The sequence below is a fragment of the Trichosurus vulpecula genome, chromosome 8 (assembly GCF_011100635.1).
Source record: "Trichosurus vulpecula isolate mTriVul1 chromosome 8, mTriVul1.pri, whole genome shotgun sequence".
Classification (NCBI taxonomy): domain Eukaryota; kingdom Metazoa; phylum Chordata; class Mammalia; order Diprotodontia; family Phalangeridae; genus Trichosurus; species Trichosurus vulpecula.
The window spans coordinates 57,197,616-57,223,043 of NC_050580.1; the positions used below are offsets into that span (position 1 = coordinate 57,197,616).

Here is a 25,428-nt window from a genome sequence, read left to right on the forward strand (position 1 = left end):
GGTAACAAATAAATTATTCTAAATCTTTTGGGTAAGTTTAATTCAGCCATTGTAATTTAAACCATCTTACCTCCAAAATATCCTCCCTATTACAAAAGTCTTAGCTTTCCTCATTCTCAGTATAATAGAGACCCAGAGTTCTCAAAGCCTTTATCACACAAGCATGTTCTACCTTCTGGAAAGGCTTCTAAAAATTTCCCAGCCAAACAGAATCTTCTTTCTGTAACTTGGTATAAATATGAAGAGGCATATCAATAGTAGTCTAGACGCTTGGTGGAGCATTCTTTGGCCATAATGATTCATAAAACCTAGAAAAATAAAAAATGTCTATCCTGAGTGACTGCATTCTTCTTATGTGATGACAGTGGCAGAAAAGCAATCAGAAGGCACAAGGATCATACTTTTTAGACAATCTACAAAATATAAAATTTGGTGTTGATCCTCCAAATGTGAGATCTTTGTCCAGAGATCCACAGGTAGACCTGCTACTAGGATGAATGGTATTAATCTTGATATTTCACTATAGGGGAAACAAGAAGAGAAAAGTAAATGCAGCTAAATGGAAGTGGCTCATGTCCAGAGGCAACCAGAAACATCATTTCAAGGAATATTTAGTCCTCTTGTGTTGCAGTGCTTATGAGATATCACCATGAAAAGAACTGCAGCTTATGCACCATTTGGGGGGGGGGGCAGGGAGGGCACACAAAAACTCTACCAATTAAATCAACATGTACCTTGATTGATATTTGTTAAGTTCACGGCAAAGGTGGGCATAAGAGGAGATGGAAAAGGATGCATCAGTAAGAAGCAAGAGCCTAAAGTCTTATGGATTGCACAGAGATCTCACACCTTATTAGAAATGTACAGAAAAGAGTCCTAAAGCAGTGAACTTAATAAGCACAAAATGACATCTTTGTAAAAAATAAAATTGATTGTATTTTAACAGGTAGGAAATGTCTCATTATTGACGTGGGTGTCGTACTTGAATCAGCTGTCTGTGTACAATGAGACCACCAACTTGTTATAACAAAGATAAAAATTAATACAAAACCAGAAGAAATAATAAAAATTTTAAAAGACATAGTGTACAAGTAAAATAACCCTATCCTGTCTTATATTAGTAGGCTGTTGTTGCCAAAAACTGGAAATAGATAGAACAGCCACAGATTATAAATAATTTACTAAAGGAATTTAGTTCATGTAAATCAATTGTCATAACAAGGAAACTAAAAGATCTTAGAAAGAGAGGAAGGGAACAACCATTTACTTTGGTACTTACTATGCACCAGGCACTGTGTGAAGCACTTCACAAATATTTGCTCATTTAATCCTCACAACAACCCTGCAGGGTAAGTGCTGTTATTATCCCTATTTTATAGTTGAGGAAATGGAAGCAGACAGAGGTTAAATGACTTGCCCAGGGTCACACAGCTGATAAGTGAGTGAAACCAGATTTGAACTCAAGTCTTCCTGACTCCTGGTGCTCTATCCACTGCGCCACCTGTGGCCTCATCTTAGCCTGAAAACAGTTGATTTCCTTGCCAAGTGGAGAGATAGCAGCTAAGGGCAGCCCTCATTTATAAAACTATTGTAAAAGAAGATTATGAGCAGTATTGCCTCATAAAACAGTAAGAAACTGTGTCAGCAAAAACAGTTTACAGAAATTTGGTGGAAGGCCCTACTAAGTAAAGTCATCCGAGGTCTTTGAAAGGTGAGACTGCGAAGAAGACAGTAGATTAAAAGATGGGAAAGGTCTGTAAAGAATTTTTTATAACAAGTTCTTCATGTCATCAAGGATGATAGCATCTGCACGTTTGGACTGCAGTATCGTAATCCCTGTTGTACTGCGTGAGGATATAGAAGTGGCATTGAAGCAGCAAAAATAGAGCAGCTGGACCACACCAAGTAGCCATGCTGACCAGCAGTTTTGGAAGTGACATGGTTTTAAGACAGTTGAGCATTTTATTCCCAGTGTATCTAAAACAGGAAAAGATACTGAAAGCATGGGAAAATCCTGAATCTTATCATTACAAAGAAAAAAAGACAACCAAGAGAATATCAATAAATACTGGCCCCTATACTTGCTTTCCATCTCTGATTTTTATGAGAATAATGTACACGTCTGTCAAGGGCATCCTTGATGGCATGAGAAGGGGAACAGGTTGGCTGTCACAAATTCTACTCCATCAAAAAAGACATCTTTATAATTTCATGAATTGATGGAAAAGTTTAGGAAATACAAGTTCCCACTGTGTTTATTGTTGTCTATTATTTTTAAAAAGCACACTGCCCTTAAGGTTCCACTTCAACAAGGTTTATCTCTCAACATAAGTCAAAATCTAGAATATCCTTTGATGGAGATGAATTTGTTTGGTGATCCTTTGGTTGTTAATATCAAGGAGTGAGTGCTTAAAGCAGGGAAGTGTATGTTTTCCAAAAATGTTTGCTGCTGTCACAGAGCATGTCCAGTACAAATAGAAGAGAGAGTCCTCGAGGAAGTGTAGTTGTCCAGAAGTTTCTTTTTGTAAACGATGGTATGCTCACTGCATCAGACCTGGAACATTGCTAAGCCTCCTAAATAAAAGCTCAGAGGAATTTGGCATAATTATTCACACAGGAATAACCAAGTAGATGAAGAATGGCTTTTTGTCTGAAATGCAGCTGGATGGACAACACAGGAAGCTTCTCTATCACTACAAATATCTGAGCCCAGAAGTGAAGAGGAGGGGGGAAAAAGTCAGACTTGGTTGATTTGAGAAATTTTGGTTTCGAGTGCTTTTAATGACCCCAAGCTTTTCTCTGAAGCCAATAACCATCTTGTTAACACTGTTATTCTTCCAGTGGTGTTTTATGGCTGTAAGTCTTGGAATACTAGATTCTCCAAAGAACTGAAACTGAGGATTGCCAACAGGCAATAAAGAAATACCTGGGAAGCATGAGTAGGCTGCAATCTGTTACAGTTATAGCACAAAGGAAATTGGAAAAAAGATGGGCTGGAGCAAGGTCAAAGGATAGCCTTTGGACAGTTAATGTGCTCCATTGGTATGCATGTAATATAAACAGAAGAAAGCCCCCAAGCATCGTGGGAGACAGTATTCTGGAAAGGCCCTAGCATGCTGGAGTTTACCAGAGGATGTGAACAAAGAGTCATACAAGTTGAGATGGATGGGCTAGACGGGTTGCAATCTGCATTGGTGGAGGTAGTACCCACATCAATGAAATCACATCCATTTCAGTCATATCTGACTCTCTGTGACCCCATTTGGGTTTTTTTTTTTTTTTGGCAAAGATACTGGCATGGTTTTCTTTTTCCTTCTCCAGCTTATTTTACAGATGAGGAAACTGAGCCCCAGTGATTCGTAAAGTCTGTAACTTTACTAAGTGACTTGCCCAGGGTCACACAACTAGTTAGCATCTGAGGCCAGATTTGAACTCAGGAAGATGAGTCTTCCTGACTTCTGGCCCAGAGCTCTATCCGCTGAGCCACCTGGCTGCCCATAAGTAAAATATTGCCGCATTAAAAATTAATCTGCCAACTGATTCTGTAACAAGCATAATAAGAAGCTTCTGGGAAAAGGGAAATCAAGTGGCAAGAAATAGCAATTTGAAGCATTCCATGCAACTGAATTCAAAGTAGTTAGTAGGACTAATGTCAGGTTTCGGGGCAAAGGGGGACCTTTTTTTTTTCAACTAGAAGAACATCTTTTATTTTTTTGGAGGGAAACTTAATGATATGCTGTGCTATTATGTACTTACACTGACCAGGCACACCTTGCATAAATCATAGCATAGGATCCTAGATTCAGAGCTAGAGAGGTTCCTTTTCAGGGCTTTTAGAAAATCTAAAGAAAGCTGTGTAAGTTGTGGAGTTGTCACTTTTCTTCTCAATGAGGTGGTGTAGTCATAAAGATCTGAGTTCAAAACGAGCTTACTAGCTTTGTGACTCTGGGCAAATCACTTTCCCTCCGTTTCCTCATCTTTAAGATGGAGATCGTAACAGCAACTAACTACCAGAGTTGTGAGGATAATTGAAATAATATTTATAAAGTTCTTAGCACATTACCTTCTACATAGTAGGCACTATAAAAAATGTTAGGTATCATACTAATAATTATTATCATTCTGAGCAGAAAGTTTTAGCATATTAAGGCTTTATTCTAAACAGCATTATTATGACAGTTCAAACAGATTGCATTTGAAATTTGGAAATTACCAGTTAGTCTTTTAATAACTACAAAGATCTGTGCTGGCTTTACCTTCTGGCTTTTAGGAAATTACTTAGTCAGTTGTATGAGGGAACTGACTGTAAATTCTATCAGTAAAGTTTTAGGAGGAGGAAAAAGGAAAATAATTCTCAGCAGATTCTCACCAAAATTATTCTCACCAATGCAGTATTTCATGATAGCACTTTAGTGATGACCTTGATAAATGTTGACACAAATCATACTTGTTTAATATTTCTCAGCCTGGGTTTTTGGTTTGGGATTTTCTCCCATGTTCAAGAAGCATCATTTTCCTTGATTAACTACGGGTAGTCAAGTGAGAATGGGAACCCAGATTTTCATAAATAACCTTTTCATAACCATTTCTTTTTTTTTCCAGGTGTTTTCTTTTTTTAAAAAAATTCTCAATCTAATGAACACCAGCTAGAGTCATTCTGTATATAAAAATAGGGGAAAAAATGGATTATATGTAAAGCCACATTTCTACTATGTATAGCTTGATTTTTTCTTTAAAAGTATGCAATAAATTCAACATGTTACTTTCAAAGCTATGTTGCTTTTCTGTGTTTCCTTCTGAACTTCCTTCTGTCCTCTTCTGGGCATTAAAAAAAAAAGTTTCAATAGCTCTCTTTTTTGGGACAACACTATTGCTAATCACCCTTTTACCTCCAGTCCCAATTAAGAACCAAAAGGAGGGGTCTGGGGTGGGGACTCTTATAAAAACTAAGCTTAGTCAAGAAAAACAAATCCACATAGTGACCACGTCCACCTTGAAGCAGTCACCATTCTGTCAGGAGGTGAGTAACATACTTCATCACAGGTCCTCCGGAGATATGGCAGGTGTTTGCATTCATCAGACTAATTAGATCACTCAAAGCCCATCCCCTTCACCCCCATAGCCATCTCGTACTGGACATAATAAGCTTACATATGTATACCAGAATTGGTAGCCATCCATCAGGAGTTGAAAGCACCTACAGTGTTAGTGATCATTGCTGTGTAAGGGTTGAGTAAAATTACCATTTATGGGGCACTTAGCAGCTTCATACCTTCCTGTTACATACTCCAGACTCTAGGACTTTCATTACAGTATCATTCATAGGGGAACTTTGAGCTTGGCCCTTAGTGGAATTAAAATAGGCAGCCACTTTTTTTTTGCTTAGTTTTTTATTCTTTTATTAATATTTTATTTTTTTCCTCAGTTACACCTAAAAACAATTTTTAACATCTGTTAAGCTTTGAGTTCCAAATTCTATCCTTCCCTCCCTCCCTTCCCCTCTCCTCTCCTCCCCTTTTCCTGAAACAATCTGATATAGGTTATATATGTGTGTAATCATGCAAAACATTTCCATATTAATCATTGTGTGGGGAAAAAACAAGAAAGAGTGTGTGTGTGTGTGTGAGAGAGAGAGAGAGAGAGAGAAAGAGAGAGAGAGAGAGAGAGAGAGAGAAGGAAAGAAAGAAAGAAAGAAAAAGAATAATAGTATCCTTCGGTCTGTATTCAGACAGTCTGTCAACAGTTCTTTCTCTGGAGGAGGATAGCATTTTTCATCTTGAGTCCTTTGGGATTGTCTTGGATCATTGCGTTGTTGAGAATAGCTAAGTCATTCACAGTTGTTCGTTGTACAGTATTGCTGTTACTGTGTCCAACGCTCTCCTGGTTCACGTAGCCAATTTTTAGGACCCTGAAAAGCCCATCTACCTGTAAGTATTCCCCACTTTGTCATCTTCTAAAGTTGCCACATTTTTGCTAATGAAATCACTCCTTTGAATTAAGATCCTGATAAAATATAAGAAGGAATAACACATTAACATTTTAGCATAGAATTAGTCTATCGGATTGTCTGCCTGTTACCAAGAGTATAGGGACCTGAAAGAATGAAAGGACAGAAAAATCTGGAGCATGAGAGGATCTGGAGAGAGTAAATACAGATGTGGCACAAGAAATATAGATGAAGACCCTGGGAATTTGTTGAGAGAGGATGTCAGAAAGGAAGGAAAAGGTTACAGAAGGGAAAATGCCTATGATTTCAAATGTAAAGGAAAGAACCCTAGACCTCAAGCCAGAAAGAAAGGATTCAAATCTCATTTCTAACAGTATTAACTTCAGCTTCCTACTCTGTAAAATAGAGGTACTAATACTTGTACTACATCCTTTACAAGACTGCTCTAAGGAGCTTAATTGGTATACTGTAAAGTACTATTATCTAAATGAGAGCTGTTGTTATTCTAAAGACTCACTTCACTTAATCAGCAGTTTCTTTCAGGTCATCCATTCCGCCAAGCTGAGAGAGATTCTTTCAATTCTGGATTACGGTGTACCTGGGGATTTCACAGCTATCCCAGATAGTTCTCAGTCTTAGAAACCTCAAGAGAAAAAGGCAATTCCAAAACTTCCCACTTGGTTCTCCCTTCATGTGAATTCCAGAAAGACAAAGATTTGTTGGGTTTTATTCCCATTTCAATAGGTCCTTGTAGGTTTAACACCTGCAGCAGCTTACAGCCCTCTAATATGGGCCTAGCACACAGTGGGTGATTGACCTAAGCTGAATATCTCTGTGCCAAGAGGTTTTGACACCTGTGAATGTTCAGTTATCACTGAGCCAATTATCTATGTTGGTGACATAAATTCTCTAGGTAAGATTCGATAAATTGTCTTATATGGTTAGCATTCTTAACACATTACATATCGACAGCTTCTGTGTAAAATTACATTGAGAGTCTTCTATCTATGACATGTTTTGGTGTGTTATTTAGTTGTCTTAAGTCAAATACATTAAACTTAAGTGGAAAGACAAGTAGACAAGGCAGAACAAATGGCCTGTACCATAGCTAAAGTTAAATACTCTTGCATGTTCTATATTCTCGCCAATAGTTCTGTGATTAAAACCAGGAAAATGAGGAGGAGGAATGGGTAATAACCTTTGGCTAGCTGTCCCTTATTGGTTCAACATTATGAATTTGTATATTTTTAAGCATTTCTTGCAGTAGATTTGTGGGTGAGGAAAAAGACATTTCAAATTTGGGTTTAAAAAACAGACTTTTCCAAGAGGAGGTAATGTCTGAGAATGCAGCCATTTTGGAAATGTAAATGAAAAACAAAAATACCAAGTTTTGGATGACTCTTAAGATAGTGTAAATTATAATTGCTGCTACCTACTGTATGTGGTTCATGTTTAACTTTAAAGCGCTCATAAAAGTGAAACTGTTAATCATAGTAAAGTAAATCACTAGTTTGAAGCATTTCTTCTTTGTTGCTTAAGTGACTTTTAATTATGTTGACTGCCACCAGCTTTCATTCATTACCCACCTTCAAATAGATTGTTTTTGTCTTTCATTTGGAGTTTTTCCCTCTTTTTTAAAGTCTGCCTTGCTAAGTGAAATATAACAGATATGGTATACTTAAAAATTGAATGCTTTAGAACTGGATTACCACACTACACAGCAACACATACTTATTTCCCTGAAATAATTGAAAATAGAGCTTATGGAGCTGAAAAGAGTTGTATTTTTTGACATAAAGGACATGCCTTTTATTAGTCCACCTAAACAAAGCAGCAGATCAACCCTAAATGAAAATAACAAGGAAAATAGAATCTAAGTCAGCAGAGACCTTTTAAAAAAAAAATACACAGCTGTCAAAGGGCTATTGGGCTTTTCTGTGGAAAACAACCTATCTGTTAACATCAGTGTTACTCTGTTTGGGATGATTTCTGAGTGACATTTAGTTTTTTTTTTTTTTTAAAATCCAAGGCACTAAGAAAATTCTTATCCATTGAGACTATAGTCTTGTCTTTTGGTCTATGTTAAGTATTTCTTGATGTAAGTTTGTGATGCTTCTGCCACATGAATTATCACATGGGAGGCAGTTATGTGGTATAGGAAAGGTAGTCTGGAAATCAGGAAGACCTGGCTTTGAACCCTTCCTGAGACACCTAATAGCTGCATGAGCCTGGGCAAAGCACTGATTTCCCCCTCTGCAAGGATTGTGAGGTGAGAGATTCTGTGTAAAATGCCCTGCAGACGAAGCACTGCATGAGTGTTAGCTAGTATTACTAACGACCTTGTGAAAGAGATTTAAAAAGAAGTTTCACAGAAATCACCCCCATTTGTGATATAAAAAATAGTTTTACTTTGCTTCCTCTAGCTCTATCTTATTTTTGTAAATGGTTAGCATTAAAAGGGACTCAAGGGTCATTCCAGCTCCCTCATTTATTTTGCTAATGAAAAAACTGAGGTCTGAAGAGGTCAAATGACTTACCTGAAGTCACATGACTAATTAATAGCAAAATTGGGATTCAAACTCTCTTCTATCTCCACACTACAAGGTTGCCTCCCATAGGTGTTGTTTGTAGTGCCTCTCGTGCTCAGATTTCAAGGCATCACAATGAGGTTTTTTCTCCTCTTTTTATACTAGGCTATTTGCTTTCTAGAAGAGAGGGACAAGCAGGATCTCCTGAAAAGCCGCTGTCTGATTTGGGTCGTCTCTCCTATCTGGCCTATTGGAAAAGTGTTATTTTAGAATACCTTTATTATCACCATGAAAAACACATCAGCATCAAAGGAATAAGCCGGGCTACTGGCATGTGTCCTCATGATATTGCCACCACTCTGCAGCATCTCAGTATGATTGACAAGAGGGAAGAAAAGTGAGTAATCCAAGCCACTTAAGAAGTATGCATGTTATCAAAATGATCATAGGCCTACAGTCCAAATAGGTCCTTGTGGGTGATGGGAATAGGGTTGTGCATGCCTAGGTAGAAGGTGGAAAAAACTTAACTTTAACTCACCATGGCCTTCTTCATAAAGATTGCTATAACAAGAATGTGCACAGCTTGCAAGTGGTTATGCCTTTTAAGTGATGCCTTCTCAGATATTTCCTTATCAAGATACATTATTGAGTTAGTATTTTGAAGTAAAATGTAAATTCAGCTTTCAATTCCATCTTGTTCTGGTTTATCTTGTTACAGATTTGTGATAATTAGAAGAGAAAAACTAATATTAGGCCATATGGAAAAACTGAAAACCAATGCACGTGTGAATGAACTTGACCCAGAAAGTCTGAGGTGGACCCCATTGTTAGTTTCTAATGCTGCAGTTTCTGAAGAGGAGCGAGAAGCGGAAAAAGAGGTAATAATTGGCATCGTCATTTTCAGTCGCTTGGCTTCAATCTTGTGGCATTCAGTAATAGGGTAGCTTAAGTAAGGCATTAACATCATTGTGAAGTGCTTTGTTATAGAGAAGATAGCTTGTGAAATGATGTGGCACTAATTTGTCCTAACTGAGGTTGTGTGGTAAGATGTGATAATTTTACAGACTCAAATTTGAAAAATAAACCATTTATGCTCAATCATAAAGCTGCCTTTTTCACTACTGAAGTGGTGTGACAGCATATATAATCAGATAAAATTTGGTGCTGAGCTCAAAGGCTGAGATGTCAATTGATTCTTTGTGTTTATGAACTTGCTTAAAGAGCTCCATACCAGTGAGCATGTAATGTAGTGATAAGAGACTTAAATCAATTCGCTGCATCATTAATAGTGCTAAATATCCCATGAAACACAATCTTCTCTGGTTTGTTATCCTGACTATTGCAAAAGAGTCACTAGATGATTCAGCTGAAGTATCGCTTGGTTAGCTCGCGGTGCTAGTCAGAGTTGACTTAAGCTTCTCACTAAGTAAATGCTGCTTCATGGGCCCATCGTTTTAACCTTCTCTCCATCAGGCTGAACGTCTGATGGAACAGGCTAGCTGCTGGGAAAAAGAAGACCAAGAAATTCTATCAACTAGAGCTAATAGTCGGCAATCACCTGCAAAAGTACAATCAAAAAATAAGTATCTGCGGCCTTCGGAGAGCACACCCATGACAGGAGACCGAGGGCAGTCCGCAGAGCCCACTAAGGATAGCAGTGAAGAGGAAGAGGAGGAAGAGGAAGAAGAAGAGGAGGAAGAAGAGGAAGAGGAGGAAGAGGAAGAAAATCACCGAAGCTCTCCTCCTCGGCTGACCAAGCCACAGTCACTCGCTCTAAAGAGAAAGGTATCTTCTCTGCCCAGGCTGTGGATCCTTCAGTGAGCTTCCCCCACAGTGCGCTTGTGATTTCAGACTTCCCGTACCTTAGCCTTTGCTCTGTCCTTATTCCTAGGAGTGATGGTTTTCTTGTACACCAGCCTTTCCCACTCTATTGCATCATTCTTTTATCTTGCATTCGTGATTCTGCTTGCCCATGCGAGGTTGGGGATGGTGAGGCAGACTTAACATCTGACCAGATCTCCAGCACGGCTTGGTCAAATGACTGCCACCTGCTGGTCTAAAGTAGTCTAGCCCCGAGACTGTTGATACAGAAGGGACCTTCCTGATGCTCTAATCTAATCTTACTTCACAGATCAGGAAAATGAGACCCAGAGATGTTAGTTTGCCAAGGTTCACACAGCTCGAGAGCTAGGACCAGAATCCAGGTTTTCTGACTCCCAGGCTGATGATCTGGATAGTCTCTCTTTTGCTTGATCTCTGCTTGGTATTGTAGAACCATGGTTTCATTAGGGATGTTTGACATTCATAGAATAATACAATTATAAAACATTGAAATTGCGCGCGCACACACACACACACCCCTGTTTGGTCTGGGCTGTTTATCCTGACATAGCAGTCACCAGAAGTTATAAATAAGCTAACAATAAGATTTTATCATTCTATAGCACCTTTTCACATTGATCAAAGCATAGTACGTTTCTTATGCCTTTCATTGGCATGACCAATATACCTGTGATATTGGGACCACATATACTATTATCCCTATTATGCAGATAGAGGAAGTACCGCACCAGTTAAATCCCCCTTCCCAAGGTCATACAGAATTATGGCCATGATCTTTGACAGGCTGATGACCAGAACTTGGGGCCTTAATCTGAGAGTTCTTTCCATCAGACCATGCCTTTTTTTAGACCTAAGTAGAATTATCTCCAGAAAAGCCCTATACTCTAAAGACTTGACCTACATAAAAGGATTTACAACCGAGAGATAAGCAGTTCCTGTTTACATCTGTTATTTACTCTTTTGGGAAATACTTTAAATAAATTAGATTTTGTCTGGTAGATTTAGAGTTTAATATCCATAAATGTTAAGATTACAGAATGGGATTAGGAGACAGACTGATAGCTATGCCTCAATGAACAATTAGGGAATATTCGCTGATCATTTTACCTTCAGGACAGCAAGAAACAATAGGTCTTTGAAAAACATGTTCCTGAGGCAGCTAGGTAGTGAAGTGAATAGAGCACCAGCCTTGGAGTCAGGAAGACCTGGGTTCAAATTTGCCCTCAAACACTTGACACTTACTAAGTGTGTGACCTTGGGCAAGTCACTAAACCCTGATTGCCTCACCTCCCCCCTCCAAAAAATATAAAAAGAAAAACATGTTCCCCTTTACCTTAAATCTTTAAGCATATTGAGTTCTTCCTCTGCTTCCAAAGTTCTTAGAAGCAACTTCAGTTTTTGCTGTTTTTAGGTGTTACCAAAATTATTTATCCGTGTCTCATTTGTTGGTGGGTTGCATCTTAGCAGCAGGTCTGTATGTGGTTCAGTGAAAAGAACATTGGTTTCGGGGCTAGTGGCCCTGGGTTCATATCCAGGGGATTGAATTAGATGGTCTCTGAGATCCTTTCGAGCTCTAAATCCATGAGTCTGTATCAATTTCTTGTTTCTGTGTATAATCTAGTAGCTTTTATTCAGGGGAAAACCCCCATATAATCATGATTTAGGATAAAAAATTAAAGCTTTTAGGTCAGTATAAACTGGTAGAAGATGTTAATGTAATAGTAAATGAGCTTTTTTTAATTTAAGAAAATCTTAATTACAGTCTAGGATGATGAAGGAAAACAAATGAAACAAAAGCATCTCTTGGATATGAGCAGCACCAACTTTTGGAAAACATAGTATTCATACATGTTCCTTAAATATTTTTCATTTCGGCTGCTCCACCGTTAGTAAACAGAACAGTTTCCAAACCACTTGTGTGCCCACATTCCAGTGGTGGATGACATGTGGCTTTGTAGATTTCTATTTTATTTTTTGATTCAATCACTCAATAAACATTTATTAAGTGCCTACTGTGTGCCAGGTGCTAAGCTTAATTCTAGGGAGACAAAGAAAGGTGAAAGATAGTCCCTTTTCACAAAGAGCTCACAGTCTAGTGGGCGAGACAATGTAAAAACAGCTGTGTACAAACAAGCTAGATATAGGATAAATTGGAAGTAATCAACAGAGGAAAGGCACTGGAATTAAAGGAGGAGGGGTCCAAGAAAGACTTCCTGTAGACAGTGAGATTGTAGGTGAGATATAAAGGAAGCCAGGAGGTAGAAATGAGGAGAACATGGGGGCAGTGAGTAAAAATGTCCAGAGTTGGGAGACGTAGTGTCATGTTCAAGGAATAGCAAGGAGGCCAATGTCGCTGGATCACATACAGTGTAAGAAGACTGGAAAGGTTGGGGGTGGACAGCAGATGATAAAGGGCTTTGAATGCCAAACAGAATTTTATATTGGATCTTGGAGGTGATAGAGAGCCCCTGGAGTTTATTGAAGAAGGGGGAGGGAAGATGGGTGACATGGTCAGAGTAAGATGGACTGACATGGGGAGAGACTTTGTGACAGGGAGACTCAACAGCAGTAGTCTCAACATGTGAAGTGATGAAGGCCCGTGCCATGGTGATGGCAGTGTCAGAGAAGAGAAGAGAGAATATGGGAGAGATTTACAGAAGTAAAATTGACAGATCTTGGACCTTTTATTCATCCATCTATATTGTACAACTACCAGTCTAGTGTTCCCATTTCACAGACATTGAAGAACTATGAAAATGAGGGCAAGGTCTGAATCATCTTTATGTTTCTCATAGGACTTTATACCTAGTTGTGTGTTCAATAAATATTTGCTGTCTGTGGAATGAATGTTCTCAGTGAACAATGAATGAACTGTTGAAATATTTATTTGAAATATTGGCTATCCATTTTCCTCTAACACTAAAGTTTATGGAACCATAGATTGAATTCAGTATTTCCATTTAGGTTATGTGCTGGAGAAATAAAGGTTTGCTTTTGTAATTCATGTTTGGGCTGTTCAGATTTTCCCTCTTAAAGCATTTTTTTAAAAATACAGTTGTATATTTGGAAAATCTCTTCCATCATGGCTATGGCCTGGAAAGACCACTAATAGATGTCAAATCATTTTTGCCTTCCTAACGTGTACTAGTATTGGTGTGAATGTTCTTTTCATTTGTCAGTGAAGGTTTCGTTAATTCATCATGTTTCGAATTTCCAGAGACCTTTTATACTGAAGAAGAAAAGGGGCCGCAAGCGTAGAAGGATCAATAGCAGCGTCACAACAGAGACAATTTCTGAGACTACAGAAGTGCTGAATGAGCCATTTGATAACTCTGATGATGAGCGGCCAATGCCCCAGCTGGAGCCTACCTGTGAAATTGAGGGAGAAGAAGATGACCTGAAGCCTGCCCTTAGAAAAGTGTTCCAGTTTCAGTCTGGGAAACAAAGACAGACTGAGGAAGAAGAGAAAGACAATCATTGCTTTAATAATGATGACCCTTGTAGGAGTAAGTAGAATTGGCTCTTTCGTTTAACCAAATCATTATGATTAAATTTTCGTGACTAGCTGAAATCCAAGAAGTAGCATCTTAAAGACTAAAAGACATCTTTGAAACTGCATTTCTTTCCTCCACCTAACACAATTATCTGTCATATTCTTTAAGACTTTTCAGGGAATGGAGAGTTCACCTCCTCTTCCTAACATTAAGTTCGGTGCTGAGTAACCTCCTAGAGTTAGAAAGTTCTTTGAGATATGCTAATGTCACTCTCCAGATTTAGGGTTAGCCCTGGAACCTTGATAGTCATCACTAAAAGCCATATATAATAACTAGAAGCATCTGACCATGCTCTTTTTGGTGGTCATGGCTTGGAGGCTTGTTAAGGAGATTTTCCCCTTTCTTATTAATATTTTCGTGTGTTGCACTTCTTTCCTCTGCTTTCTGCCTGTCTTCTATTCAACAATGTCCTGACATACTATTTAGAGCGAGCATTCTTCCTGTGGTGTGAGATGGCAGAGAACAAGAATATTCCATTTAGCCTTGGGAATAGTTTGATGTATTGGTTCTTCCTCAAATAAGCCATAAGAAAGAGAAGAAACACAGTTTTCATAAGTTGAGTCACAGAATCTCACAGTGGAAAGTCCATTAGAGGCTATCCAATCCAGTCCACACCTGAAGAATAATTTCTTCTATAATATCCCTGAAGATGTCATCAGGTCCTCTCTTGATGATCTCTTGAGTAAGAAGGGAAGTAATATTCCTTGCTTTGGTCGAGCTGGTCCAGTTCAAAAGCATTAATCATCTATGAACTAGAAATCTTGCTGAACACTCCAATAAACATTAATCATCGCTTGTGGTGCCCTGCACATCGACCACAACCAAATTTCTTTGGTGGAATGAGGCAATTTGGAGCCTCATGTTCCTCCTTAAAAATCTGTACATCAGTTTGTTTTTTAATACTTTGTACTTTTAGGAAAGTTGGTCCTCAGCTAAATGTAAAAACATACGGATTGAGCTCCTTAATAAGTACATCTTTGCCCCCCTCCCCCACCTTCACCCCCACCACTAAAAGAACTTTGTTTGTGAAGCAGTCAGGGAATAATGAGCATATCCCAGTGCCCTCAAAAATGACAGAAATCATTCTGTTTTCTATTTTTTTAAGAACCTAGTTTTAAGATCAAAAGCACATATTTCTTGCTTCCATAACCTAAATTTTAGAAACTGTTGAAATCTACTTTGTTGGAGAATACCCTGAGTCAGAGAGATCATTTTCTTAAAAAAAAAAAATAACCTGAATGTATTTCCAGTTCCTGACTTGCTGCTTCTCAATGTCCTATAAATAATCCTGATCATTTTCTATATGACTAGTACTGTACCTTTTCATTCTCATCTTTGTCCCAGTCATCTTTAAAAATCTTAAGCTATCTTAGATTTCTGACTCTCATCCCCCCTCCTACAAGCTACTTAAAGACTCACTTTCTGTTTTGGAGAAGTAATGTTTCTACATTAGCTGATTTAGTTGTAATGACAGCTGAGATTAAGAAAGTGGAATCAGAAAACATCAGCATTGTTACTGCCTTCCTAAAGTGCATAAAAATAAGAGATTTTTTGTAGGCCTGAGATAATGATCAGTTTAGGTTTTTTATACTTGATGCTACAAAATGAACTATTTTACATCATTTATACATTCTCTCCATGTAGCCAATTTGAAAATAATACTTACTGGGTAAGTTTACCTATAATCTTTTTATCATCACATAAACGAAGAAGTTTATCTGTCATGCATTGGTTGAGTGGGAAACAGGTGTATTCTGGCAAAAAAAAAAATCTCTTTTCCAAATTGATTAATTTTGCCCTCACCAAAGTAACACATCTAATAGGGCTGTTAATGAAATTCTTCTTACCTTAAGTTAGCCCTTACAAGTCTTATCCACAAGATAATAATGATGATGATGACGATAGCTAGCATTTATATACATAGCTAGTAAGTGAAGTCAGATTCAAACCCTTTATAAACTTCAGTTTTAAGAAGAGTTAGAAATTTCTTTTAAAAAAATGTGACATGATCAAAGTAAGATAATGAACCAAAATGATAAGCTCCACGAATGAGCTAACATCTGGTGCCCTTAATACTCCTTTGACAGTAACTGATCCAGATTATTACTGGTAGAATTTCTGGTAAAAGAAGCAGGTATATTATAACTGTTCAAATAAATGTAAAGATAAACTTATTTAGTTTCTAGCATTTAAATGTAACCATCATGAGAGACTACATACAGATGCATCTATGAGCTTAGTATATTTAGTTATTCACTAATTTATTTCACTACTTACAATTTATGATAGGAAGAACATGTAAGTCATAGTCATGTCATTTGAGATCATTTTAATTCAGTAAATGTCAAAATGTAGAGTTTTTAAACTGTCTAAATTATGAATAGATTTATATTTATGAATGTCACTTTAAATAATTTAATGTAAAGAAATGGTCTGTTAATTAAATCTTTATGTGAGGGAGCTCTTGCAATTAATCAATCTTTGGTTCCTATTCAAGTAATTTTGCAACCATCTGTGTTTTAGAGAAAAAAACACAAAATTAAGAAAAATAGAAGTTAAGGTCTTCTTAGTAACTCTGAGCTTTTAAATTAGTTCTCTGCAGTAGCATGTAGGGATGATTTGGGTTCATATAAACCTTTTTAATTTGTATATTTCCTGAATTTTCATTGGTAAAATTGCCTTTTTAACATTGTAGTACTAGGGACTGTTACATTAGGGAAGTTTTTATCTCTGCAAATGTCATTCTTCATGAATATTGCAGTTGCATATATTAACTACTGTAATGATATTGATAGTGCCCTTATTCCTAGTGGCAGAGAGACAGAGACAGAAAAAGACAGAGAAATACAGAGAAGGGGGTGGGGGGTTGGGGAAGAGAGAGAAAGGGAGAGAGCACAAAAGAGTTTGTGCATGTGCACCTAATGTGATATTCTTGTCTTAGTTTTTTTAACTGGGCTTATATGATAGTATTATTATTTACAAGTCTTTTTAGTATATTTTAACCTTTAAAATATTAAATTTAAAACCATGTTTATTAATTAATTTGGAAAAGGAAATTCAAGATATTAATCATTATGCCTTCTAAGACTTTTTTTTTATATTTTTCCCTGTTTTATTACCTCATAAAGACAACACAGATAATTCAAATAATTTAAAAGAAGACAGTGTAGACAATCCAGAATCTCTAAAGTGCAAACAAGCATGGCCAAAAGGAATGAAGCGTGGCCCATCTAAATGGAAGCAAAACAAAGACAGGAAGACTGGTTTTAAACTGAACTTGTATACCCCACCTGAGACGCCAATGGAACCTGACTACCAAGTAACAGGAGAAGAGCAGAGGGAACCCACTGAAGACAAACCAAGCCCCGTTCCTGTTGTGACAGAGGAGGAGGTAAAAGAAACTGAACAGCCTGTGCAGCCCCAAAATGAACATGGAGAAGAGACATCTGTACCTTCCAGCCCTGATAAAATACCTTCTGAAAAATCAGAGGATGATATAATGAAGCCTGAGGAGGAAGAAGATGAAGAAAGAACTATAGAAAGAGACTCAGACAGTGCTAAAAGTCAAGAAAGAGACCAAGGAGAGCTCTTTGTGGGAAAAGAGGATCCAGAGCATTTGGAGGATCATGAAGAAGAGGAAGAGGAGGAGGAAGAGCCCTCCCACAATGAAGATCATGATGCCGATGATGAAGATGAGAGTCACATGGAGGTCACAGAAGCAGAGAGAGACGAGCTCTCAGGAGAAGCCTTCAAAGAAGCATTGGAGAGCCAGGAGACTTTTTTAGACCTAAGCGTTCAAACCGGTCATTCAAACCAAGAAAACTTAATGGACTGTGGCATCGACCTGGCAGCTTCATGTAGCAGTGATGCCAAGGAGCTTCCTGCAGATACAGAAAGTGTGCCTGAGTCCGATGAGGGACATCCAGAAGGACTGGCCGAGAGTCAGGACCAAAAGAAGAGTGAAGATTTAAGCTCTGAATTCAAAGAGGAAACCCCAGAAACCATGGAGATTGACTCAGAGACTGTTCAGGCAGTTCAGTCTTTGACCCAGGAAAACACTGGACAGGATGACGCCTTTCAGGAGTGCACTGAAACTCAAGAGGCCTGTAGAAGTCTACAGAACTATTCACAAGCAGACCAAAGCCCACAGATCACCACTCTGGACGACTGCCAGCCGTCCAACCACAGCAGCCCTGTCTCATCCGTCCATTCACATCCTAGTCAGTCAGTCCGTTCTGTTAATAGTCCAAGTGTTCCCGCCTTGGAAAACAGCTACACTCAAATCAGCCCTGATCAAAGTGCCATCTCCGTGCCATCTCTGCAGAACATGGAAACCAGCCCAATGATGGATGTTCCCTCGGTTTCAGATCATTCACAACAAGTTGTAGACAGTGGATTTAGTGATCTGGGTAGTATTGAGAGCACCACTGAAAATTATGAAAACCCAAGCAGCTATGATTCTTCCATGGGCAGTAGTATCTGTGGGAATAACTCTTCACAAAACAGCTGTTCCTACAGCAGCCTCACCTCCAGTAATCTGACACAGAGTAGTTGTGCGGTCACGCAGCAAATGTCCAACATGAATGGAAGCTGCAGCATGATGCAGCAAACCAGTATCAGTTCTCCCCCTACTTGCAATGTCAAGTCACCTCAAGGTTGTGTGGGGGAAAGACCCCCCAGCAGCAGCCAGCAGCTGTCTCAGTGCAGCCTGGCTGCCAATTTCACACCCCCTATGCAGCTAGCAGAAATCCCCGAGACTGGCAGCGCGAACATTGGCTTGTACGAACGAATGGGTCAGAGTGAATTTGGGGCCGGGCATTACCCTCAGCCATCAGCTACCTTCAGCCTTGCCAAACTGCAGCAGTTAACGAATACTCTTATTGATCATTCATTGCCTTACAGCCATTCCGCTGCTGTAACTTCCTATGCAAACAGTGCCTCTTTGTCCACACCTTTAAGTAATACAGGGCTTGTTCAGCTTTCTCAGTCTCCACATTCTGTCCCTGGGGGGCCCCAAGCACAAGCTACCATGACCCCACCCCCCAATCTTACTCCTCCACCAATGAATTTGCCACCTCCTCTTTTGCAACGGAACATGGCTGCATCAAATATTGGCATCTCTCACACCCAAAGACTGCAAACTCAAATTGCCAGCAAGGGCCATGTGTCCATGAGAACCAAATCGGCATCTCTACCAGCAGCTGCAGCAGCCCATCAGTCGCAAATCTATGGGCGTGCTTCACAGACTGTAGCCATGCAAGGCCCCGCGAGGACTTTGACAATGCAGCGCGGAATGAATATGAGCGTGAACCTAATGCCTGCCCCGGCCTACAACGTCAATTCTGTGAACATGAATATGAATACTCTGAATGCAATGAATGGGTACAGTATGTCCCAACCCATGATGAACAGTGGCTACCACAGTAATCACAGCTACATGAATCAAACTCCCCAGTACCCTATGCAGATGCAGATGGGCATGATGGGAACCCAGCCATATGCACAGCAGCCAATGCAGACACCGCCCCACAGTAACATGATGTACACTGCTCCAGGACATCATGGCTACATGAACACCGGCATGTCGAAACAGCCCCTAAATGGATCCTACATGAGAAGGTAGGCTAGGTGGGGAGTCGCAGGACCGAACTGGCATCACTATTGGATTGATCTGCACAAATGTCTTTGGAAAGTACGATTTCAAAACCAGCAATTGGTGTGAATGCAAAAACATTTGTTGGCACCATTTATTTAAAAAAAAAAAAAGCTGTATGCAGCAGAAAGCCTTATCCACGCTGTTCTCCTTTGTTTCATTTTCCTTTTTGTGGTACCTCTGTTTCTGTTCATTTCATATGAAGTTCTCTGCAAAGGAAGGCCTCTCTCTCTGGACTGCAGTTCTATGGCAGCCACTTGATGTGCCTGCTCCCATTTTAATGAATAATGTGGATGTTCAGCCCCCAAATTATCTGTTCTGATACTGAACCTTTAGCTTTTTTTCCCCCCCTCTCCCCTTCAGCTCCATGTAAATGCCTTTAGCATTTCAGTTATTGTATATTTTGTTTAAGGTGACACTTCCGCATGCCGCTAAGGTCTTTGTTAGTGACAGTGCATTTCGTAGTACTGTACAAGTGTTGTGCTAACGGTAAGCCATTTCTTAAGTTTTTTGCCTTGATTAGGGTGCCCTAATTTGAGGGTTTAAAAAAACTATATTTTTGTTAATTATAAAACTGTAAAAAGCTCTAAAGCTGTTCACATTTTGTTAGTTGAAAGGGTTTTATTGCTAAATGTTTGGTGTAAAGTTAAGACCCTTTCCCATTTTGGTGACAGATTTCTTTGGGGAAAAAAAGGCAGCTTTCTGTTTTATAAATGCAGACTTCTGTTTATGGAATGAAGCATATCTCAGTGTTTATCTGTCAAGTTTTGAAACATTTCATATATGTCCAAATACTTGGCAGCATTTAAAAAAAAAGTGAATTTGGTGTAAAGTTGCTATTTTATGGAAATGCCTCTAACTTTACATTTTCATTCCATCTGTAGATTTTTCTATCTTTATAAAATATTGGAGTTATTTTTTAAGGAAAAATAGAGCAGTAGCTTGTGAATAGCCCAAACTAAGCTTACAAATCGCATGTAAAAAAGCAAAAAGTTATTTGTGTCTGTTTATATTGCTTCCTTTTTTGTAGCCTTTGTACCTGTACAGGGTGACTGTAAGGGCCAAGCAGAAGAGGCGTAATCCATGTATAAAATAGGAGCCAGCAACACTCTTGTATTTATCTGTTCTCTTTTTAGTCAGTCACTTCAAAAAGAAAAAAAAAAGCTGTACATTTTAACATAAAATAAATTATGATGAGCCATTTTTAGCCTCTTGTGTCTTGTCATATTATGATGATTAACAGAAAATGACCAACTGAGCTGTATTGTTTGTTACATCTCTGTAGCTTAAACACTGCCTTCATCTCAGAACACATACACATTTGGGGAAAATAACTTATTTAGCATAAATTTGGAGTTCTGGGTTGTTGGGGTTTTTTTTTTTGTTTTTTAAAATACCACTAAATAAAAGTAATATCTAATAAAAACGTGACAATACCAAATATCTATTTAATAAATTAATTTATATGAATTTTAATGCTTTTCATGAAAGAAGTTTATTTTATGCCAGTGCATACATCCTGTATGCCAGTCACTGTCTTTAAAATAAAGTTACTTTGTTTTCTTTCTTTTTGACTTTGATCTTCATTTGCAAAGGAAACCTGTACAAACATAGAGTATACAAATGCCTCCATTCACACAGCCATTATAAATACACCTCACAGCAACATCATTTTAACAGTGATTCATAAAAACTTATGCAGAAATGCAGCTGATTTGGGGGATTGCATTCTTGAAAAGGAAAAGACATTCTTAAAAGAACTCGTTGAAATTGTCACTGCTGAATGTTTTTTCCTTCAAGACTCCAAAATATTAATCAATGACTGACAGCCACAAAATATAAGCAAAGAGCATTCCATGTAATTAGCATAAAGGAAGTTCTTGTGTACCATGTCTAAGTTAGAATTCTTGTAGCAACCAGTTAGAAGATTAATTAGTAATTTAGAGCCTATTAACTATGCCATCAAACACACTCAAAATGGACCTCCTCATAGTTAGCATTGGTTGTCATAACCAGTGTGTTCCTGCAAAGTCATTAATCAGATTTATTCTTGTTTTATTAAGTGACAGTAGTTATAATTTCACTGTCATTCAGCAGAGTACCAGATGCCATACAGGTCTCCTAGTGTATGTGCCAAAGCAAAACATAAACAACAAAATGGGCAGCATATAATTCATTTGGTCAGCAAACATTTATTAAGCATCTATTTCGATGAAGTGGGGCCATGTCTCTCATCTTTAACAGCTTTTGTATTTTAATCAGAACTCCTGAGTTCACCTCCCACTAGGCATCATTTGAAATCCTTGTGAGTCTAAGGTTTCAGTCAGCCACTATAGACAGCATGTCGGCCACAAGAGTGTTGTTTTGGGAGAACCCAGCTCTGTGTCTGATCAAAGTTGGTAGCTATCTATAATGGGCATACTGGGCCTGAATGCCACAAGACAGTCTGTCTGGGGAAAGGAAAGTTTTAATTTAAGGGAGATATTGCTCGATCGTTCACTGGAATCTCCTTTGTACATACCTGCCTGTCTCAAGGTGTCTAAGGTCCTTGGGGAAATCAACTAAGACTTAAATATGCCCAGTCTGAGAAGCCAAAAAGTCTGCAATTTGTATTTGTGAGAATTTGAAAACATTATGTTAAACTTAATTAGGAAAATAGACCTAAATGTTTTTCTACAAGTCATGTGTTGACTTCTTAGGAAACTTAACTTGCTGTGCTAATTCAGTAGTTGAGGAACCCGCTTTCATTTCTGTACTTTCAACATCCCAGGGATAAGTAAGAGACCTTTTAGGAATATCTTTGATTTCATGTTAGGAGGGTTTACTTCAGGTGAGGTACCCTCAAAATTGACAAGTAAAAAGTTGAGAATGAACTTGACTTTTAAAAAATGAACTTAACTTCATGACCTTGGGAAGGAATTCTCATCATGACAAAATTCATTTCTAGGGAAGACTAACTGCAAGATAAGAAGCTGTTTCATTAGCTTCAATAAGCATTCAAGTATTTCATCTCTTCTTACCCTAATGGGTTTGTTTGAAATACCCTTGATGAATTCAAGGCCCCAGGTTCAGATAAACTTAAATCATTGAGTCTTGAAAGAACTGCTGAACCACTGTCAGTGTTATGCTTAAGATCATGGAAGGTAGAAGACATGTCAGAAAATGGGAGAACAGCAAATGTCCCAATTCCAACCACCACCACTACCACCCCTTCCCCCCCCCCCCCCGCCCCCGCTAAAAAAAAAACCTAACAGTCTGAAGGTCAATGAGCTTGATTTTGATTCCTGGGAAATTTTTAGAACCAATCATTAAAAAAATAGTTGGGAAACATCTAGAAAGGGAATTAGGGGTTCCCAAGAGCCAGTGTGGCCCCAATCAAGAATAGGTCGTACCAGAGTAACCTCAGTTTTTTGTCAGGATTAGTGAACTAGTAAATGAGAAGTATGTGGACATGTTTTACCTAGATTTTAGCAAAGCTTTTGATAAAATAGAGATTCAAAAATGGTTAGATGACAATTCAAAGTCATCATGACAGGAGTGCTCTAGGGATCTGTGCCATTTAAAGGGATAGATGGTATGCTTGTCATATTTGCAGATGATGACTAGCTGGGAGAGATGACTCAGATGATTGAGAGAGTCAGGTTCCGAAAGCCTCTGTATAGACTAGAGCATAGAGCTGAATCAAGTGAATTTCAATAGGAATAAATGTACTTGGTTACAAAAAAAATCAGGTTCACAAGTATAAGATTGGGAAGGCATAGTCAGATATCAGTTGTTCTGAAAAAGATCTAGAGGTCTTAGTGGACTGTGTTTACTATGAGCCAGCTGTATGATACGACAGCCATTAAGAGGGACACAGATTGCAGGAATGATGGAGGTGATAGTCTCACTGTACTCTGCCCTTGTCAGATCTCATGCGGATTACTATATTCAAGTCCAGGCACCCCAGTTTAAAAAGGATATTGATAAGGTAGGGAGAGTTGAGGAAAAAGAAACCCGGATGGTAAATGACCTTGAGTTCATGTCATGTGAGAGGTGGTTGAAGAAACTAGGCATGTTTAGCTGGGAAAAGAGAAAACTAAGTGGGGGTAAGGGGTGGGAATAGCTTTCTTCAAGGATATGGAGCACTATCATTTGGAAGAGAGGTTAAGCTTATTCTCTTTGGCCTCTGAGAGCAGAACCAGAAGCAGATGATGGAAGCCAAAAAGAGACCAATTTAGGAGATGACGAGGAAAAAAAACTTCCTAACAATCAGAGCTGTCCCAAAATGGAATGGGCGGTCTTGAGAGTCACTAAGTTCCTTCTTGGTAAAGGCGAGGCAGCAGCTTGCTGGGTGTGCCATGTTGGGGATTCAGCTCTTTTGACTTGTTTTCCTTCTCTGAGAGTCTGTGGCTCTGGGAGAGTCTCATTTGCTAAGCACATTTTTATCTTCTCCAAAATCAATGTTTTTGTATCAGTTTGGTGTAATCATTGCTTCTGAAAGAAAGCATATGTTTTTTCTTACTAGAAAATCTATACATAAGGAGTATCCATTGCAGTATAGAAAATCATCATGATTCATTTCTATTTAGGAATTTTTTTTTGAATGATCTCAAAATAAAAAGCCATAGAGAGATGTTTGGAGCCACATCTTTCTAACAGTACATCTATACATGTCTGCATATTGCCATTGAAGTATAAGATTGCTGGACTTTTGAAGAAGATCTGGACTCAAATACCATCTCTGACAATTCCTGCCTGTGTAACCCTGAACACTTTGCTTTATGCCCCCAGGCTACTTTTCTTAAGGCTAAGTTGAGAACAATTGCTGATCTACACTGACAATCAACAAGCATATATTAAGTGCCTACTATGTGCCATGTGCTATGCCAGGCACTGGGGATATAAAGATGAAGGCCCTTCTAGGGGGTGGATAAGATGGGAGAATGGGGAGTAAAACACATCACCGTAAAGGACATGAAGCCCTTAGAGCTGATGATTTTGCTCCTTTATGTGCTTAGGTGACTCCAATCCACAACTCGCAGCAGAAGGAAGAGGCACTCAGGAATTCCCATTTTCCCTCGGGACTGTGTTCCTCTGAACAAATGAGGAGTAGAGAGTTAAACCCCAAGAGACCACCTCGAGGGTGCAGGGCTAGTGGAACCTAGCATGGACATGAAGCCTCAATGCCCTTCCTTTCTTTTCCATTTCTTGTAAACAAGGCACATGCATAAAAAGTATTTTGATAATAGCTAGCATTTACATAGCACTTGTAAGGTTTGCAATGCATCTTGCAAATATTTCATCCCTGCAACAATTCTTCGAAGTAGGTGTTATTTATCCCTGTTTTATAGATGAGGAAATAGGGAGGAGGAGGTTAAGTGACTTGGCCAGGGTCACATGTTTGAGGTGAGATTTCAACTCAGGTCTTCCTGATTCCAGCTTCTCTGCACTATGGCATCATCACAACTTTATAGTTGAAGTTTATTACCTATCTTCACAACAGCCCATTAAAAACTGGGTATTGCCATTTTCTTTATGAGGATATTGACTTTCCTAGGGGTTCTGTGACTTGTGTGTGGTCACATAGCTGGCAAAATGCAAAATTTCGCTCAAACTCTGATCTTTTCCCTTTAAGTCTAGTGTGCCCTCTTTAACCTACCCCTTTCAATCTGTTTAGAATTGTTATGCTATTAAAGTGTTTGGGGTTATTTTTCCCTTCTCAGGAGAGTTTTCAGTTTTAACTTATCCTGACCTTACATATTTAATAATTTGGTATTTCAGCATTAGTTAAAAGTTTGATTCTTTTTTTCCTCTACAGGTGTCCTGATAAGATTATAGTTACCCAATTATTCCTATGCCCACCAGCATTTCCCCTTTTAGGTCCATATAAGAGTTATTGGTTTATTATGCATGTTCAAATTT

General features: G+C 38.6%; 1 protein-coding gene across 1 annotated transcript in view; it reads left to right on the forward strand.

Moving 5' to 3' along the window:
• KAT6B (lysine acetyltransferase 6B) overlaps nucleotides 1-21,037 on the forward strand; it is a 212,516-nt gene extending 191,479 nt beyond the window's left edge. The window contains exons 13-17 of the mRNA XM_036735114.1: nucleotides 8,641-8,872; nucleotides 9,194-9,353; nucleotides 9,949-10,260; nucleotides 13,535-13,823; nucleotides 17,000-21,037. Of these exons, the coding sequence (XP_036591009.1) occupies nucleotides 8,641-8,872; nucleotides 9,194-9,353; nucleotides 9,949-10,260; nucleotides 13,535-13,823; nucleotides 17,000-19,494 (3,488 nt within the window). The 3' untranslated portion in view covers nucleotides 19,495-21,037. The remainder of the gene's footprint in view (nucleotides 1-8,640; nucleotides 8,873-9,193; nucleotides 9,354-9,948; nucleotides 10,261-13,534; nucleotides 13,824-16,999) is intronic.
• The last annotated feature ends 4,391 nt before the right edge of the window (nucleotides 21,038-25,428 follow it).